The sequence below is a fragment of the Pongo pygmaeus genome, chromosome 9 (assembly GCF_028885625.2).
Source record: "Pongo pygmaeus isolate AG05252 chromosome 9, NHGRI_mPonPyg2-v2.0_pri, whole genome shotgun sequence".
Lineage (NCBI taxonomy): Eukaryota > Metazoa > Chordata > Mammalia > Primates > Hominidae > Pongo > Pongo pygmaeus.
This window is the reverse complement of record NC_072382.2, coordinates 11,069,785-11,087,692: the sequence shown is the minus strand read 5'-3', so window position 1 is coordinate 11,087,692 and position 17,908 is coordinate 11,069,785. Positions and strand designations below refer to the sequence as shown.

Below are 17,908 nucleotides of genomic sequence, written 5' to 3'. Positions count from 1 at the left end.
CAAACATAAAAACTGCTATAAAATGTTATTCAGTCATATCTTACTCATATTTAATTTTTAGAAAGTGACCATACAACTGCATTTTCCTAAAGACTTAGATCAACAACCAGGAATTAGCAAAACACACCACACACCTTTGAGTGCATGTTAGCATTTTTAGTTAACTAAAAATGTTCTCAAGCAGCACAAGCCTACAGAGGCTAGGATTCCCATCCAGCTCCCCACGCATGCTGGCCTCACCACTACCTGTGGGCAGAGTGACCATCCGCCTTGAGGTAGTCATGTCACATCTAGGTGCCGTCTCCTCCTACTCACAGCAACTTCCTAACCACCTCCTGTCCACACCATCTTCCTTGAGGAACAATCTTCCTTTAGTCACAGCTAATTGCTCCTCTAAGAGAGTGCAAAGAACATCCATTTGGTTCTTAGACCAATACTGCCACCCAATGGCCCACTCCTGGAAGGACACCAAGGTCTCTGAAAATGCCTCTCACCATCTCCCCCAGAAAATTTTCCTTTAAGTTTCAAAATATTTAAATTCAAGTTGATTTACGAGTTAGATCAGCTTTACCAAAAATCAAACATTTTAATAACTAAAACCCATATTTACCTTAAAATACTCCAGTAGTCCCCGACAAGTGACCTTTGAGCCATTGATCTCCTTTTCCATTAACTTAGATGGGTTTAATACATACGGTATCAGTGCCTGTAACTGCTCTTTGAATTCACCAGCAATATCTGTTCACAGGACCACAAAGAAGGGAAAAATAAGCCAAACAGCCTTATTCAACCAAGGTGAACAAACTGCAATCTTCCCAGTCTAGTGCTTTTAACATTGGTTGTTGAAAGTGAGAGAGAAGCCGGGCACGGTGGCTCACGCCTATAATCCCAGCACTTTGGGAGGCCGAGGCGGGTGGATTGCCTAAGGTCAGGAGTTCGAGACCAGCCTGACCAACATGGTGAAACCCCATCTCTACTAAAAACAGAAAAACTAGCAGGCGTGGTGGCAGGTGCCTGTAATCCTAGCTACTCAGGAGGCTGAGGCAGGAGAATCACTTGAACCCAGGAGGAGGAGGTTGCAGTGAGCCGAGATTCCACCATTGCACTCCAGCCTGGGCAACAAGAGTGAAACTCCATCTCAAGAAAAAAAAAAAAAAATGTGGGAGAGAAGAAGGGGTCTGAGACTATGTTTTGACACTTTCTGGCTATGACCAAGTTGCTGACAGATCTCTGTCCCAATGTACCTTCATTTTTCTCCTTCCCCACTGTAGTAGAAAGTCTTCTCTAGTTCAAAATAGAATACTATATATGCAGAATATCTTTACCTTGGTTTTCATTCTGGGATATCTGGTCTACTCCCTAGCCTTCAAGAAATTTCACTTTTTAAAGAATTTGATGGCCGTGCGTGGTGGCTCACGCCGGTAATCCCAGCACTTTGGGAGGTCAAGGTGGGTGGATCACGAGGTCAGGAGTTCAAGACCAGTCTGGCCAAGATGGTGAAACCCCGTCTCTACTAAAAATACAAAAATTAGCCGGGGGTGGTGGCGGGTGCCTGTAATCCCAGCTACTCAGGAGGCTGAGGCAGAGAATAGCTTAAACCCAGGAGGCAGAGGTTGCAGTGAGCCAAGATCGCACCACTGCACTCCAGCCTGGGCAACAGAGTGAGACTCCATCTCAGAAAAAAAAAAAAAGAATTTCATTAACAAGGTCTTCAACAAGTCAATTTTCAACCTCTCAAGTTGTCTCAGGCCTTTGCCATGCCCTCACACTACTCCTTTAAATCAATTAGAAATCACTGGTCATCCATTTGATTTATTCTTGTTAATTTTTTTAATGTTAAAAGAAGTAGAAGTACCTGTGCCTCATTATATTTATTTTCTATTATCTCCTCAGAGACCCTCGGAACCACCCCAAAATGAAAAGACCACTAACTCGAGAAAGGTGACAGATTCTCTGCAGCTTCTACAAGGTTCCCACAGAGGTATCGGGAGAGCCATTAAACAGAGCTCTTTCCTCAAAGTAAGAATTATTAGCTGGTCCAACTATGAAGACACAGGAAAATTAAAACACAGAAAAGCTGATTTACATAATCTTCTAACATCTTCTTGGGTTCCCAGCTATACACTGAAAAAAAAGCAGGTAGGAGCCCACATCAAATAAGAACTCTTCAATACTCCACCAACCAGACTATAATATGAAAAATGAAACTAAAATTTCAAGAAAAGCATCGGAAAAATACTTTATAACCTTGTAGTGAAAAAGTATAAAAGTGTACATAATAGGCCATTCTGTACACATTCACATTTGCTTTCATATACTAAAGAAACTCTGAAAGCCTACAAAAATGGAAGAGAGACTTTTCACTGAGTACTTTTTAATCCTTTTTAAAATTTTAAACACGTGAATGTATTATATATCCAAAAAACCTTTTTGTATGGTTTCAATTTCCATCACACTGAAAGATGGAGTGTTTCAAAAATACTTCACACAAGTAGCAGCAGGATCCAGATGCTACACTTGCCACTTTAACAAGCTGTACGGACCCTATATGCTACTCATGTTTCTATGAAGGCTACAACAAAATAATAGTTTTAAAATTAGAATAGACAAGAACTGTCTCATAACAGAAACAAACTCAATCTTTAGTGGTGTCAAAGAAGACTGCGCCCTACAAAGCTTCCTGTGTTAATTTCTAACTAAACAACTCAGTAGTTACTGTATTAGGTCTCCCTGTGACAGTAGAAGATAACAATTTTCTTTATGCTGACAACACAGTCATCCTGCATCTGATGAAAAGTATTCTCAAAAAGCAGCTATTCTAGGCCTAGTGTGGTGGCCTGCACCTGTAATCCCAGCACCTTGGGAGGCCAAGGTGGGCAGATTGCTTGAGGCCAGGAGTTCAAGACCAGCCTGGCCAACATGGTGAAACCCCGTTTCTACTAAAAACACAAAAATTACCCAGGCATGGTAGTGCACTCCTGTAATCCCAGCTACTCGGGAGGATGTGGCACAAGAATTGCTTGAGCCCGGGAGGCGGAGGTGGCAGTGAGCTGAGATCACACCACTGCACTCCAGCCTGAGCAACAGAGTGCAGACAAGACTTTGTCTCAAAAAACAAAACAAAACAAAAAAAAAACTCAGCAGCTATTCTAGCTAATTACTGCAAGAAACAGCAGCTCAGCATCAGTTATACCAAAACTAAGATCATGTTTGGCAGGCATCTACCTCTAAATAAGTGGTTGATCTTTAAAAATAAAATAAAACCACTAAAATAATTCTTAAAGTATCTGGGGGAACATTTGCAGAAATAGTTTCAGAATGTACTTCTTATGAAATTTAAATGTTCTACAAAAATTACATTTTAAGTTCCTTTTATGGATTAGCCCTAACAACCTCAGGCTAATGTTGTCTTTTCCAAGTTACATGGAACAGGACTACAGAATCTCAACCATGGAACTGCACAAGCATATACTTGAGAAAATATAATGCCTACCTTTTTTTTTTAATTCTGAAAACTACATTAGTTCTACTAACAGGTCTCCTACAATAAAGTGTGTGTGGTTCTCAAGCTAGCACTTGCCAAATACAAATCATCCGCTATTTCCAATTTAGCATCTGATTTACTCTTCACTCAAAACCCTTCAAAATCTTGGTTAAGAGGTTCCCTAAAATTACAAAATATCCACCTCCAAATCTAAAATGTACATAAACCTTTGCAGAGCTAGTAAGAATTCTTCATGAACAATCCTCATAATAATTGTAGTTCCTTAAATAAACACAGAGGGCAGGCTTTTAACATATTTTTAAAGTTAGGCAAAAAAGCAAATTTTTATTTTTCAAATCTTTCCATTTAAGAAAGTACTGGCTGGGTGTGGTGGCTCATGTCAGTAATCCCAACACTTTGAGAAGCTGAAGTGGAAGGTGGGAGGATCACTTGAGGTCAGGAGTTCGAGACCAGCCTGGGCAACATAGGGAGACCCTGTCTCTACAAAAAATAAAAAGATTAGCCAGGCATAGTGGTGCATGCCTGTAGTCCCAGCTACTGAGGAGGCTAAGGTGGGAGGATTGCTTGAGACTGGGAGTTAGAGGCTACAGTGAGCTACAATCATGCCATTGGACTCCAGCCTGGGCAACAGAGCAAGACCCTGTCTCTAAAATAAATAAATAAATACATACATACATACATACATGCATACAAATTTTAAAGTACTTATTTTTTTAAATAAATAGGATCATACCACATATGCTACTCCACAATCTTTCTACATTTAATAATACATCACAGACATCTTTCTACATAAAGACACATAGATTCATCTATCTACCTTATCTTTTTTTTTGGGGACAGAGTTTCGCTCTTGTTGCCCAGGCTGGAGTGCAATGGCACGATCTCAGCTCACTGCAACCTCCACCTCCCGGGTTCAAGTGATTCTCCTGCCTCAGTCACCCAAGTAGCTGGGATTACAGGCATGTGTCACCACGCCCAGCTAATTTTGTATTTTTAGTAGCGACAGGGTTTCTCCATGTTGGTCAGGCTGGTCTGGAACTCCTGACCTCAGGTGATCTGCCTGCCTCGGCCTCCCAAACGGGGATTACAAGCATGAGCCACCGCGCCCGGCCTCTACCTTATCCTTTTTAATGACTGCATTTTATTCCTTTCTGCAGATGTACCTTAATTTTTGTTTTTGTTTTTTTGAGACAGGGTCTCACTCTGTCACCCAAGCTAGAGTGCAGTGGTGCAATCACAGCTCACTGTAGCCTTGACCTCTGGGGCTCAAGCAATCCTCCTACCTCAGCCTTCTGAGTAGCTACCACAGGGGTGTGCCACCATGTCCAGCTAGTATTTTTTTTTTTAAGAGATAGGAGGGATCTCCCTATGTTGCCGAGGCTGAGATGTACTATAATCTAACCAACTCCTCATAAAGACACATTTGTGTTGTTTCCAGTTATTCTCTATGATAACAATGCTACCATAGTATACTTTTTTTTTTTTTTTGAGACAGGGTTTTGCTCTTGTAGCCCAGGCTGGAGTGCAATGGCACAATCTCGGCTCACTGCAACCTCTGCCTCCCAGATTCAGGCGATTCTCCTGCCTCAGCCTCCCAAGTAGCTGGGATTACAGGGGCCTGCCACCATGCCTGGCTAATTGTTGTTTTAGCAGAGACAGGGTTTCACCATGTTGGCCAGGCTGGTCTCAAACTCCTGACCTCAGGTGATTCGTCCGCCTTGGCCTCCCAAAGTGCTGGGATTACAAGCGTGAGCCACTGCACCCAGCCAGTATACATATTTTTATCCACATATTTAAATAGTTCCTTAAGATAAACTCCTAGAAGTGGGACAGTGGATCAAAGGACGTGAACATTCTGAATTATGATGCTGCCACATTACAATCCATAAAGATGATCATTTATTACCAATGCTTTTGTACTTTCCTGATTATTGTGATGCTGCACATATTTTCATTAATATATAATGACCATTTGTATTTCTTCTTTTTGGACTTGCTTTTTCATGTAAGAAAGATTTAAGACTTACAAGTACATTTTATAGCTCTATCTTGATGAGGAAACCAAATAGTACATAATTATGAGACTAAAGAGTGCTTATACAGAATTTGTTCCCTATTTTATAAACGTAATATATATATGAAACTTGACACACTTAATATTTAGTGATTAAACCATTCATAATCTACATATATGTATAGTGAGTTGAACAGCATTCCCCTCCCCAACAAAATGCATGTCCACCTGGAACTTCAGAAAATCTTATTTGGAAACAGTCTTGCAAATGTAATTAGCTGAAAGGAGGTCATACTGGATTGAGGTGGGCCCTAAATCCAAAGACTGGTGTGCTCACAAGAAAAAGACAGAACACACAAAGAAGGCGGTCATGTGACAACAAAGAACCTGGAGGCAACTAAAGGTACAAGTCAAAGAATGCCAAGGACTGCTGGCAACTTCCAGAAGCTAGGAGAGAGTGTGGGACAGGTTCTCCTTCAGAGTCTCCGGGCGGAACCAACCATCATTTTGGACTTCTGGCTCCCTGACTTGTGAGGGAATAAATTTCTGTTGTCTTAAGCCACCTAGTTTGTGGTAATTGGTTAAAGGCAGCCACAGGAAATTAATACAACCAAAAGTGACACAAAATTTCAAAAGCCAGGGTTACTGAACTTTAAAAAACTCTGCCTACTCCCTGAATGATAAAAATGAAAATGAACTTTAAAGCAATGCATTGGAATATTAAAACTGAAACTATGGAAGAATGCCATTTGTGTGTGTTTATACTGGATAATCACTAGGAGTCACTCTAATTCACCCTCTCCTAACACCTCCATTTAAGAATTCCACTGGACACATTCCCTATCAGTGATGAACAAATCTGAGTTCAGGTTGGTAAAAGTACAACCAATAATGGAGCATTATAATCCTAAACAATGTATTACCTAGAGACATACACATACACACTTAACTTTCTCTCCCTACTCAGCTCTGAAAACTCCCTTGAAACTGCTTTTCAGGTAAAAGGTTCTAGGTCCACTGCTTGCCAAGCAGATTTCTCTCCCTAAGCAATAATCTTAGATTTTTCAATTGCCATGAAACAGGCCAGGGAAGTCTCCTCCTCAGGAAAGCTGCCAACCACGTAAAAATATCAGAGAAGTGACAAATAAAAGGTAAAGTCTCTTTAACTCAGTTTCTTTGCAATATTAAGACCAGCTGGAATGAAAATCTTGAGTTGAACATTCATTTTCTTGGATCAACTAAATCAAATAGGTTGAAAATGATGCATTTTATATTTAATATGAGGCTATGAAAACCATTCACTTCAAAACCTTTTAGTAGTAACTAAACAGTACATATCCTCTAAATGATTTCCTCCATATAACAGAAGAACCCCTATTTTAGCCCAGTATGGGTCTGAAGCAACAAGAACTTGGATGTAGATCTATGCCTCACCACTTACTTACTAGCTGAGCACTTTGAGCAAGTTACTTAACTTTCCTCCTTTTCCTTAACTATTTTTGCCATTTTCCTCACATATAAGATAAAGGAAATGACATCAACGTCATTGGAATTACTGGGAGCATAAATATCAAAGTACCTAGCATAGTGTTGCAAACATTACCAGGAATCTGAGAGACTCGGATAAGCTTATTAACAAGTGCTCAGTTTAACACATGTATAAATTAAGGGCTAGCCATTTAATGACTCAAGGCCTTAATGAAAAAGGAACAAAAATAAGATAATGGAGCCCAAGAGTCCCAACTACGATTCCTCTCACCTACCATTTAGTTAGCACTTCCTGATATTAGCACATGACCCAGCGTCAGGTTTTGCTATAATCACAAATAAGATGAAAATAATAGCTCTGCCATGCATCATGCTGCCTTCCCTTAGGAAGTTAATTTTACTTAATATTAGCTGACTAATGTTTAGTCTTCTTTTATTTAGCATTTATATCTCTTGTAAACCAAGAACCATAATAAGTCTCTTAGAAAGACTACTAATGGATATGAACACCACTATTTCAGGTGGAGAAGTCAAGGTAAACTAATTCTGATGGTCTCAGTAAGTCAGGAGCAAAATCTGAACTAGACTTTAAATACTACTCTTTCTAAGAGAGCACACCATTTTTCTTAAGCATTCACTTGATTTGTAAGTGATTCATTATTTTTAATTCCAAAGATCGAATCACATGTTTAAAATAACACCTGGAACACACCTTTTAACTTCCCATCAAAGTCAGGGCTTGTGGCCACCTGGAGTCCTGGATGTGGTAAGAGAAAGCAGGTGACATCGGAGAAACATGAGTGAATGTGATTTCGAACATTCTGAATTTCTTCATGTTGATGTTCCTTCACCTGCCAATGAAGACCAACAATTTACCAACCAAAAGTCCTTTGGTTTTCTTCACTAGGGACAACTAGTATAAGGACAAAGGAAAGAAGACTCCTCAACTCTGATGGATCATAGTGGCCAAATGAGAAAACTCAGAACCCTAAGAAGCAATAAACACACAAATCTGATTATCCATGGCTTGACTCCTACAGCTAACAAACAGGTGCATAAGAGTTTCTTTAAAATGAGTATTACACAAGAGATGGTTTGTGGGGATGAAGGAGGATCTAACCAATTAGTAGTGACAGACAAAGGATTCCTGTGTTTTGGTTTGGGGGAACAGGTTAGGCCTGTTTATATCTATCCCAAAATAAGTAAAAATTTTGAATAAGAATAACATAACTAAAATTCTGAGTGTGACTTCTAAAGACACATATAGAACTTGGTTTAAAATGGAAAATGGAAATTATAATCAAAGCTTGGGCACTGGCCCAGAGTTTTCTTGTACAGTTCCTGTGTACTGTATATACAGGTTCTTTAATCTTATCAGGAATAAATATTAGTTTGCGTTGAGATTCATATATAGTTAAAGTATTCAATATCATTTTCAATAATTGCTTTAAACACAATAGCCAAAGGCAAATGAGAAAGCTATCACTACTTTGAGATAATTCATCAGAAGATTATAGTCCCACTTACCTGTAAACGCTTATCCAAAAATGCCATTCCTCCTTGGAGTCCATAGCTATATTCATAAGGGAAACTCCAATCTCTAACCAAAAACATCAGTGTCTGTTTAAGAAAAGAGCAGAACATATTTTAACATGCATAAACACATTTTCAAGAGAACAACTGCAATACATCTTTGCATAATGCCAGCTTCTACAAAAGGGGTAAAGATATGTACTGAAGGATTTACTTTTTTTTTTTTTTTTTTTTAAAGAGATTGGGCCTTGCTCCGTCACTAAGGCTAGAGTGCAGTGGCATGATCATAGCTCATTGTAGCCTAGAATTCCTGGGCTCAAGTGATCCTTTCACCTCAGCCTCCCAAGTAGCTGGGACTACAAGCACATGCCACTACTCCTGGCTTATTTTTTAATATTTTTGTATAGACAAGGTCTTGCTCTGTTGCCCAGGCTGGTCTTGAACTCCAGGCCTCAAGCAATCCTGTGGCCTTGGCCTCCCAAAGTGCTGGGATTACAGGTGTGAGCCACCGCACTCGGCCAGATTTATCTATTCTGTAATGTCTTAGAAGTTTTACAAACACTGGAAGGACATGTTTAAGCCAAATATGAGGTCAATATATCCTATCTGCTATTTTTGTTCCCACAGGTTAGTAGGAACAGAAGGAAGACATTAATGAGAAAATGGTAAATTTGGGACTCTGCCTTAAGGAAATCTATGGGGAATATAGTAAAGGACTATATTCCCCATAGATTTCCTTAAGGCAGAGTCCCAAATTTACCATTTATAGTAAAGGACTATATTCCCCATAGAACAGAAAAGAGAAAACCACATGGCACCAGCTAATCATAAAATCAGATCTGTGGCCGGGCACAGTGGTTCACGCCTGTATCCCAGCTACTTGGGAGGCTGAGGCAGGAGAATCACTTGAACCCAGGAGGCGGAGGTTGCAGTGAGGCGAGATCATGCCACTGCACTTCAGCCTGGGTGACAGAGCGAGACTCTGTCTCCAAAAAAAAAAAAAAATCAGATCTGCTTTCAGCATTAGAAAGGAAGGCCAGCCACAGTGGCTCATGCCTATAATCCCTTTACTCTGGGAGGCTGAAGCAGGTGGGTCACCTGAGCTCAGGAGTTTGAGACCAGCCTGGTCAACATGACGAAACCCTATCTCTACAAAAAATACAAAAAATTAGCCGGGCACCTGTAATCCCAGCTACTCAGGAGGGTGAGGAAGGAGAATTGCCTGAACCTGGGAGGCAGAGGTTGCAGTAAGCCAAGATCATGCTACTGCACTCCAGCCTGGGCAAAATTTTAGAAAGAAACTCCATCTCAAAAAATAAATAAATAAATTAGAAAAGAAAAGAAATAAGGTTTACACACTGAAGGCACCTCTAATCCCACTGACTGAGGCTGCTGTGCTTCCTCATTCTCAATAAACACTGAACTAAGGCAGAGGTCAGCAAAGACTTTTCGCAGAGAGAGACAGCGAGTGAGTAAGCGTGTGTGTGTGTGTGTGTGTGTTGAGACGGTCTTGCTTTGTTACCCAGGCTGGAGTGCAGTGGCACAATCATGCCTCACTGCAGCCTTGACCTCCTAGGCTTAAGTGATCCTCCTACCTCAACCCTACCGAGTAGCTGGGACTACAGGCGTGCACAACCTTTTTATTTTTTTTGTTTTTTGTTTTTTTCTTTTTTTTGAGACAAAGTCTTGCTCTGTCGCCCAGGCTGGAGTATAGTGGCATGACCTCGGCTCACTGTAACCTTCACCTACCAGACTCAAGCGACTCTCCTGCCTTAGCCTCCTGAGTAGCTAAGATTACAGGCACCCACCACCACGCCCAGCTAATTTTTGTATTTTTAGTAGAGACAGGTTCCATGTTGGCCAAGCTGGTCTCGAATTCTTGACCTCAGGTGATCTGCCTGCCTTGGCCTCCCAAAGTGCTGGGATTACAGGCATGAGCCACTGCACCTGCCCCCATTTTTTTAAGAGGCGTCTTGCTATGTTGCCCAGGCTGGTCTCAAACTCCTGGGCTCTAGCAATTCTTCCACCTGGGCCTCCCCAAAGTGCTGGGATTACAGGCATAAGCCACCACGCCCAACCCACAGTTTACTTTTTAAGCGATTACTCAACTCTGCCGTTGTAGCAGGAAAGCAGTCACAGACAGTACAAAGACAAATGAGCATGGCTGTGTTCCACTAAAATTTTACCTACAGACACTGACATTTGAATTTCAGGTAGTTTACATGTCATAAAATAGTACTGCTCATTTTTTTTCAACTATTTAAAAATGTAAAAACCATTCTTAGCTCACAAGTCATATAAAAACAGGTGGCAAGCTAGATTTGGCCTATGAGCTGTAGTTTGCCGATCTGTGAAAACAAAAACAAAGATATGAATTATATTTAAAATAAATATTCTAACCTGGAAAGGCTTTTGGAAAATTTCATCCATTGCCAGACGACCGTATTCTGTGAAGAGCTTTAAAAAGGAAGCATTATGGTTTGTAAAGCAAAATTATTTAAAATAGTTCTATGGCTTTTTTAGCAAAGTATTCATTATATTTATATTGATACCAGAGTTCTACAGTTTCAAAAGCCCACAGGAGTCATGAACCTTAAAATCATCTTGGTTATTCCCTGCTCACATCCCACATCCCAATTCAACAAATCCAGAATCCAGCCACTCACTATTTCCATGTGGCTTGGAATACTGCAATAGCCTCCTAACTGCCTCAGCCCACGCCTCCCTATGGGCTATTCTCAATACAGCAGCCACATTGACTCTGTTATAATATGGTTAGTTAGATCATATCATGGCTTTGCTCACAATCCTGCAACCTCATTCAGTATTAAAGCCAGTCCTTACAGCGTGATGCAGCCACACTGGCCCTCCTTCCTATTCTTCAAATACACGGGACACACTGCTGCCTTAGGACGTTCGTACTGGCTCCTCCCACTAACTATAAGTTCTCCCAAATAGCCTCATGATCCGCTCCCTCACTTCTTAAGGTCTTTCAAGTAGCTCCTTCTCAGTGAAGACTTCCATGGCCATCTACCGAAAAAGATTACAAGTTTGCCAATAATATTTCCTACTTCGTGTCTTTAAAAATTTTTTTTTTTTTTTTTTTTGAGACAGAGTCGTGCTCTTGTTGCCCAGGCTGGAGTGTAATGGCGCATGGCTCACCGCAACCTCAACCTCCCGGGTTTAAGGGATTCTCCTGCCTCAGCCTCCCGAGTAGCTGGGATTACAGGCATGTGCCACCACACCTGGCTAATTTTGTATTTTTAGTAGAGACGGGGTTTTGCCATGTTGGTCAGGCTGGTCTTGAACTCCTGACCCCAGGTGATCCACCTGCCTCGGCCTTCCAAAGTGCTGGGATTACAGGCGTGAGCCACCACACCGAGCCTTAAAAATTTTTTTCTTAACATTTATCATTATCTAATACACTATACCTCTTCTTGTCTTGATTTGCATCTGTCTTTATACTAGCATTTAAACTCCATGAGGGCAGGAATATTTGTCTGTTTTGTGCACTACTGGATTTCCAGCAGCAAGAAAAGTATCAGGCCCATAATATTTATGCCATTCAAATGACTGAATTCTTTAAGGTTAAGGTTTACATGTATATTTACCTCTATTTCTTCAGGAAGCCTCACTAAAAGCATAACAAAACAAAGTTTAAAAATAAATAAATAAACAGGACAAAGCAGCCAGCAGAAAAGACCCGTCAAAAACATTCTGGATGGAAAATAGACAAATGAGAACTGTCTCAAGTTTTGGCTTTCTCTGTTCTGCTAAGAAATCTGGAAGAGACAGGGGCCAACAAGGAAGAAGCAAATTATCTCAGTAGAATCCCTGAAATGCTCAGAAATTATAAGCATACAGTTACCTTACAGGAGGAGGTATAGGAGTGCAGCTGACAACTAGGAAATATGTGAGTCTTAGGAGAAAGTACCTACACTTCCAGGTACCCCTCTCTAACCCCCCGTATTTTTCCTGCCTCCATAGAAGATGGGAAGTGTACTATCTGGAGAAGATAAATCCAAAAAAAATCTAGACTTAGATACCAAACTCAGCTGAGGTCAGGATTAAGTCTCCTACCTTCAAACAGGTACTTAAATCAAAGTCCACATAGTGAGCAGTGGGACTCCTTAGCCCTCTCACCCTACTGGTTGCCACAGCAAGCTTCTACCCACCAAGGCAGGAATTTAACGAAATTTTTTCCAGGGAAACTAACAACCCAAGAATAAGTATCTGCAAAACAATAGACATTTAGGAGTTGGCAACAAAATAGCTAGATAACCTTGCCAAACCACCTACCTCATTGTGATCCAAACCAGTACACAAGGCCTATCCTCTTATCAAAGCTCCCAGTTGGATTGTTAGTGGCTCTCTCTTAAATAGGTTGTCAAGGCCCACCAGCTAGACATTTGAGAAAAGCCTCTTAGCAGGGCTGGCCGCTGTAATCCCAGCACTTTGGGAGGCCAAGGCAGGCAGATCACTTGAGGTCAGGAGTTCGAGACCAGCCTGGCCAACATGGCGAAACCCTGTCTCTACTAAAAATACAAAAATTAGCTGGGCATGGTGGCACATGCCTGTAATCCCAGCTTCTCAGGAGGCTGAGGCAGGAGAATCGCTTGAGCCCAGGAGATGGAGGTTGCAGTGAGCCGAGATCGCACCACTGCACTCCAGCCTAGGCAGCAGAGTGAGACTCTCTCTAAAAAAAAAAGCAAAAAAACAAAAAGGCCAGGCACGGTGGCTCACACCTGTAATCCTGGCACTTTGGAAGGCTGAGGCAGGCAGATCATTTCAGGTTAGGAGTTCGAGGTCAGTCTGACCAACACAGTGAAACCCTGTATCTACTGAAAGTACAAAAAAATTAGCCGGGTGTGGTGGCACGCACCTGCAGTCCCAGCTACTCGGGAGGCTAAGGCAGCAGAATCACCTGAACTTGGGAGGCGGAGGTTGCAGTGAGTGAGCCAAGATCGTGCCACTGCACTCCAGCCTGGGCAACTGAGGGAGACTCCATCTCAAAAAAAAAAAAAAGTACTAAAAATCCAGGTTAGGTGGGAAACTTATTTGGAAGAAAAACCTGCCTTCAACTGACATGAAGCTTTTTATAGGCTTATTTACGCCATTTTATTGGTCATATATTTCACTGAAGAAATATTAATGTGTTTAATCAGAAGGCTCTGAATGAACATCAACACCCAGCTAATTTTTGTATTTTTAGTAGAGACGGGGTTTCACCATGTTTGCCAGGCTGGTCTCGAACTCCTGACCTCACCCGCCTCAGCCTCCCAAAGTGCTGGGATTACAGGCATGAGCCACAACACCCAGCTGTGATTTCTTTTTTTACATCAAAATATTTAATCTGCCTCTGCCCGGCCGCCACCCCGTCTGGGAGGAAGTGAGGAGCGCCTCTGCCCGGCTGCTCCGTCTGGGAAGTGGGGAGTGCCTCTACCTGGCCGCCCTGTCTGGGAAGTGAGGAGCGCCTCTGCCCGGCCGCCCCGTCTGGGAGGTGAGGAGCGCCTCTGCCCGGCCGCCCCGTCTGGGAGGTGAGGAGCGCCTCTGCCCGGCCGGCCCATCTGGGAAGTGAGGAGCGCCTCTGCCCAGCCGCCCTGTCTGGGAGGTGAGGAGTGCCTCTGCCTGGCTGCCACTCCGTCTGAGAGGAAGTGAGGAGGGCCTCTGTCCGGCCGCCCCGTCTGGGAGGTGAGGAGCGCCTCTGCCCGGCCGCCCCGTCTGGGAGGTGAGGAGGGCCTCTGCCCGGCCGCCCCGTCTGGGAGGTGAGGAGGGCCTCTGCCCGGCCGCCCCGTCTGGGAGGTGAGGAGGGCCTCTGCCCGGCCGCCCCGTCTGGGAGGTGAGGAGCGCCTCTGCCCGGCCGCCCCGTCTGGGAGGTGAGGAGTGCCTCTGCCTGGCTGCCACCCCGTCTGAGAGGAAGTGAGGAGGGCCTCTGTCCGGCCGCCCCGTCTGGGAGGTGAGGAGCGCCTCTGCCCGGCCGCCCCGTCTGGGAGGTGAGGAGTGCCTCTGCCTGGCTGCCACCCCGTCTGAGAGGAAGTGAGGAGGGCCTCTGTCCGGCCGCCCCGTCTGGGAGGTGAGGAACGCCTCTGCCCGGCCGCCCTGTCTGGGAGGTGTACCCAACAGCTCCAAAGAGACAGCGACCATCGAGAACGGGCCATGAGGACGACGGCGGTTTTGTTGAAAAGAAAAGGGGGAAATGTGGGGAAAAGAAAGAGAGATCAGATTGTTACTGTGTCTGTGTAGAAAGAAGTAGGCATAGGAGACTCCATTTTGTCCTGTACTAGGAGAAATTCTTCTGCCTTGGGATGCTGTTGATCTGTGGCCTTTCTCCCAGCCCCCTGCTCTCTGAAACATGTGCTGTGTCAACTCAGGGTTAAATGGATTAAGGGCGGTGCAAGATTGCTTTGTTAAACAGATGCTTGAAGGCAGCATGCTCTTTAAGAGTCATCACCACTCCCTAATCTCAAGTACCCAGGGACACAAACACTGCAGAAGGCTGCAGGGACCTCTGCCTAGGAAAACTAGAGACCTTTGTTCATGTGTTTATCTGCTGACCTTCTCTCCACTATTATCCTATGACCCTGCCATATCCCCCTCTCCGAGAAACACCCAAGAATCATCAATAAATACTTAATAAAAAAAAAATTTAATCTATCTGGTCTATCTGGAATTTTTGTATATAGTACAAAGTAGAAATATATATATATATATATATATTTTTTTTTAAGACAGAGTCTCACTCTGTGGCCCAGACTGGAGTGCAGTGGTGTGCTCTCAGCTCACTTCAACCTTTGCCTCCCAGGTTCAAGTGATTCTCAGGCCAAGCAGCTGAGATTACAGGCATGTGCCACCACACCCAGCTAATTTTTTTTTTTTTTTTTTTGTACTTTTAGTAGAGATGGGGTTTCACCATGTTGGCCAGACTGGTCTCGAACACCCAAACTCAGGTGATCAGCCTGCCTCAGCATTCCAAAGAGGAACATAATTTCTAATTTATCTAAATACATAGCCAACTGTCCTAACACCATTTATTGATTGATCTATGCTTTATGGTATATGTGTATATATTCTTAAGTAGAATAAAATATATGAAAATGTAGTATATCATAAGTACACTGCATTGATCTATTTTTTCCTGAACCAATGCCATGTTCTTGTAATTACAGATTTATAGTATGTACTAAGTCAATTATCTCATATTTCCCCTGTAATTTTCTTAGCTGTTTTACAATTTAACTTTCCAAATGAATTTCACAATTCTGTCAAGTTCCCAAAATAATGCCTTTATGATTTTGTTTAGTGGGGAAGAACTGACAACTTTATAATTCTCAGTCTAAATGAGATAATGTTTATAACACACTGCAGTATCTAGTACAGAGTAAGCAATAAATACATGTTGGCTATTATCATCCCCATATACAAGAAACAAGGCATATTTCTGCATGTTAAATCTTTTATATGCCTCATACAATTCTGAAGTGCTCCATACAGATCTTTTTTAAATTTATTCTGTTTTCAATATTTTGTTGCTATAGTCAATTTTTTCCATTACATTTTTAAACTGGCTATTGTTAGTAGAGAGGAAAACCTAATGATTTTGTATCTGTATTTTGTAATGGAGACCTTAATTATTTTTTAAGTTCCAAATAATTTTCTAGTTGATTCTTACGGATTTCCAGGCACATAAACTTATTATTTTCTCCTCTGTAATATTTATATTTTACAGTTGCTGAGTCTACCAACAGCCTTGTCATGTGAGACAAGGTGAATTACATAACTGCATCATAATCTACTTACTACCTCTTATGTGTTGAATTGCGTCCCGAAGAAAAATATGCTAAAGTCCTCGCACCTGGTACCTGTGAATGTGACCTTACATATATCTATAGCACTTGGCCCTCTACCTCACACAAGGTAAGCATTCGAAAAATGGTTGAAAGGAAGGAGCTTAGAAAGGAATAAATTTCAGGTGAAATGGTGACCAACTCAAGTTGTGATGGAAGTTTTACAGAACAACAGTTCTCAACCATTAAGCCATGGCACTGGTATAGAACTACCAACTATGAAGTACAGACAATTGCCATAAGCAACATTAAGGACTGAGGTTTAGGAGGAATTTTCCTTGTTTTTTTAAATAAACATAAAATAGAACTAATTCAAGGTAATCCCTATAATAATGACACCCTTACTCACTCACATTCTGATGTTTTCTTGAATGTCAGTGGGAGAAGTAGCATTAGAACAACATACCAGAATTGCATCCAACCCTGGAATACTCACAAAAGAGCATTTTGTGGGAAAAACAGATAAGAACTGCTGCTATAAAAAAAGAAAAGAAAAAGGCCGGGCGCGGTGGCTCATGCCTGTAATCCCAGCACTTTGGGAGGCCGAGGCGGGCGGATCACGAGGTCAACAATTTGAGACCAGCCCGACTGACATGGTGAAACCCCGTCTCTATTAAAAATACAAAAAGTAGCCGGGCATGGTGGCGCACACCTGTAATCCCAGCTTGCAGTGAGCCAAGACTGCACCATTGCACTCCAGCCTGGGGACAAGAGCAAAAACTATTCTGAACATGGCAGCCAGAATGATCCCTTTACAACATGTCAGATAACATCATTGCTGACGACCCTCCCATGGCTCCCACTTTCGCCAGAGGAAATGACCCAGCATGAATGGGACCTCACTGCCTCTCTGACTTCATCACTTAGCCCCTTCCTGTCACACTCTCCAATCCTACCCACTGGCCTCCCTGCCATTCCTTGATCTTGCCAAGCACACTCTCCTCAGGGTCTGTCTTCCAGCAGCTGCTCCCTCCTGTAACAGTTTTCTGCCCAAATGTATCTGAAGGACTCACTTGCCCACTTTCTTTCATTCTCTGCTCAAATCATTAAGGCCTTCCCCGACCGCTCCTGCTCCACCCCACCAATGGATACACATAGTATAGAATTACTATGAACCAAAAACCTTCCTCTACATTTCAATCTTTTGCTAAAAACTACTCAGTTGTAAAATTTTTCTTAATCTTAAAACTTTTAAATAATATGATGTTAAAATTGTTATGAGAAATATATACCTGCAGCTGTTGAAGATCATCTTCTTGAATGTTCTGGGATAAATTATAAATCTAGAAAACAAAAATCCAGATTGATACTACTCTGGCTTACTTCAAACAAATCCCAAATAAGCCTCAAGGGCTCTGTCAGCCCTTAGCTTTGACAGAAGCTTTGAACAATTAAAGACTTGCATATAAGAACATGAGGCCTGTTCAAACAGTAATATGATCTGTCTTTTGGAAAACTATGCATATAAGGTTGAAATCAAAAATTCTTCCTTTACAGTTTAAAACACAATTTTCCTAAGTT

At 42.2% G+C, this 17,908-nt stretch overlaps 1 protein-coding gene across 3 annotated transcripts in view; it reads right to left on the bottom strand.

The window, feature by feature from the left end:
• The window catches only part of ATL3 (atlastin GTPase 3), a 48,326-nt gene that overhangs the window by 11,457 nt on the left and 18,961 nt on the right, over window positions 1-17,908 (bottom strand). For 2 of the 3 annotated variants that reach the window (XM_054439053.2, XM_054439052.2), the window contains exons 5-9: window positions 17,620-17,670; window positions 10,944-11,000; window positions 8,538-8,630; window positions 7,723-7,861; window positions 611-738 (exon numbers count right to left, since the gene is read on the bottom strand). In XM_054439053.2, the coding sequence (XP_054295028.1) occupies window positions 611-738; window positions 7,723-7,861; window positions 8,538-8,630; window positions 10,944-11,000; window positions 17,620-17,670 (468 nt within the window). The remainder of the gene's footprint in view (window positions 1-610; window positions 739-7,722; window positions 7,862-8,537; window positions 8,631-10,943; window positions 11,001-17,619; window positions 17,671-17,908) is intronic. The other variant, XM_054439054.2, reaches the window with a different exon arrangement.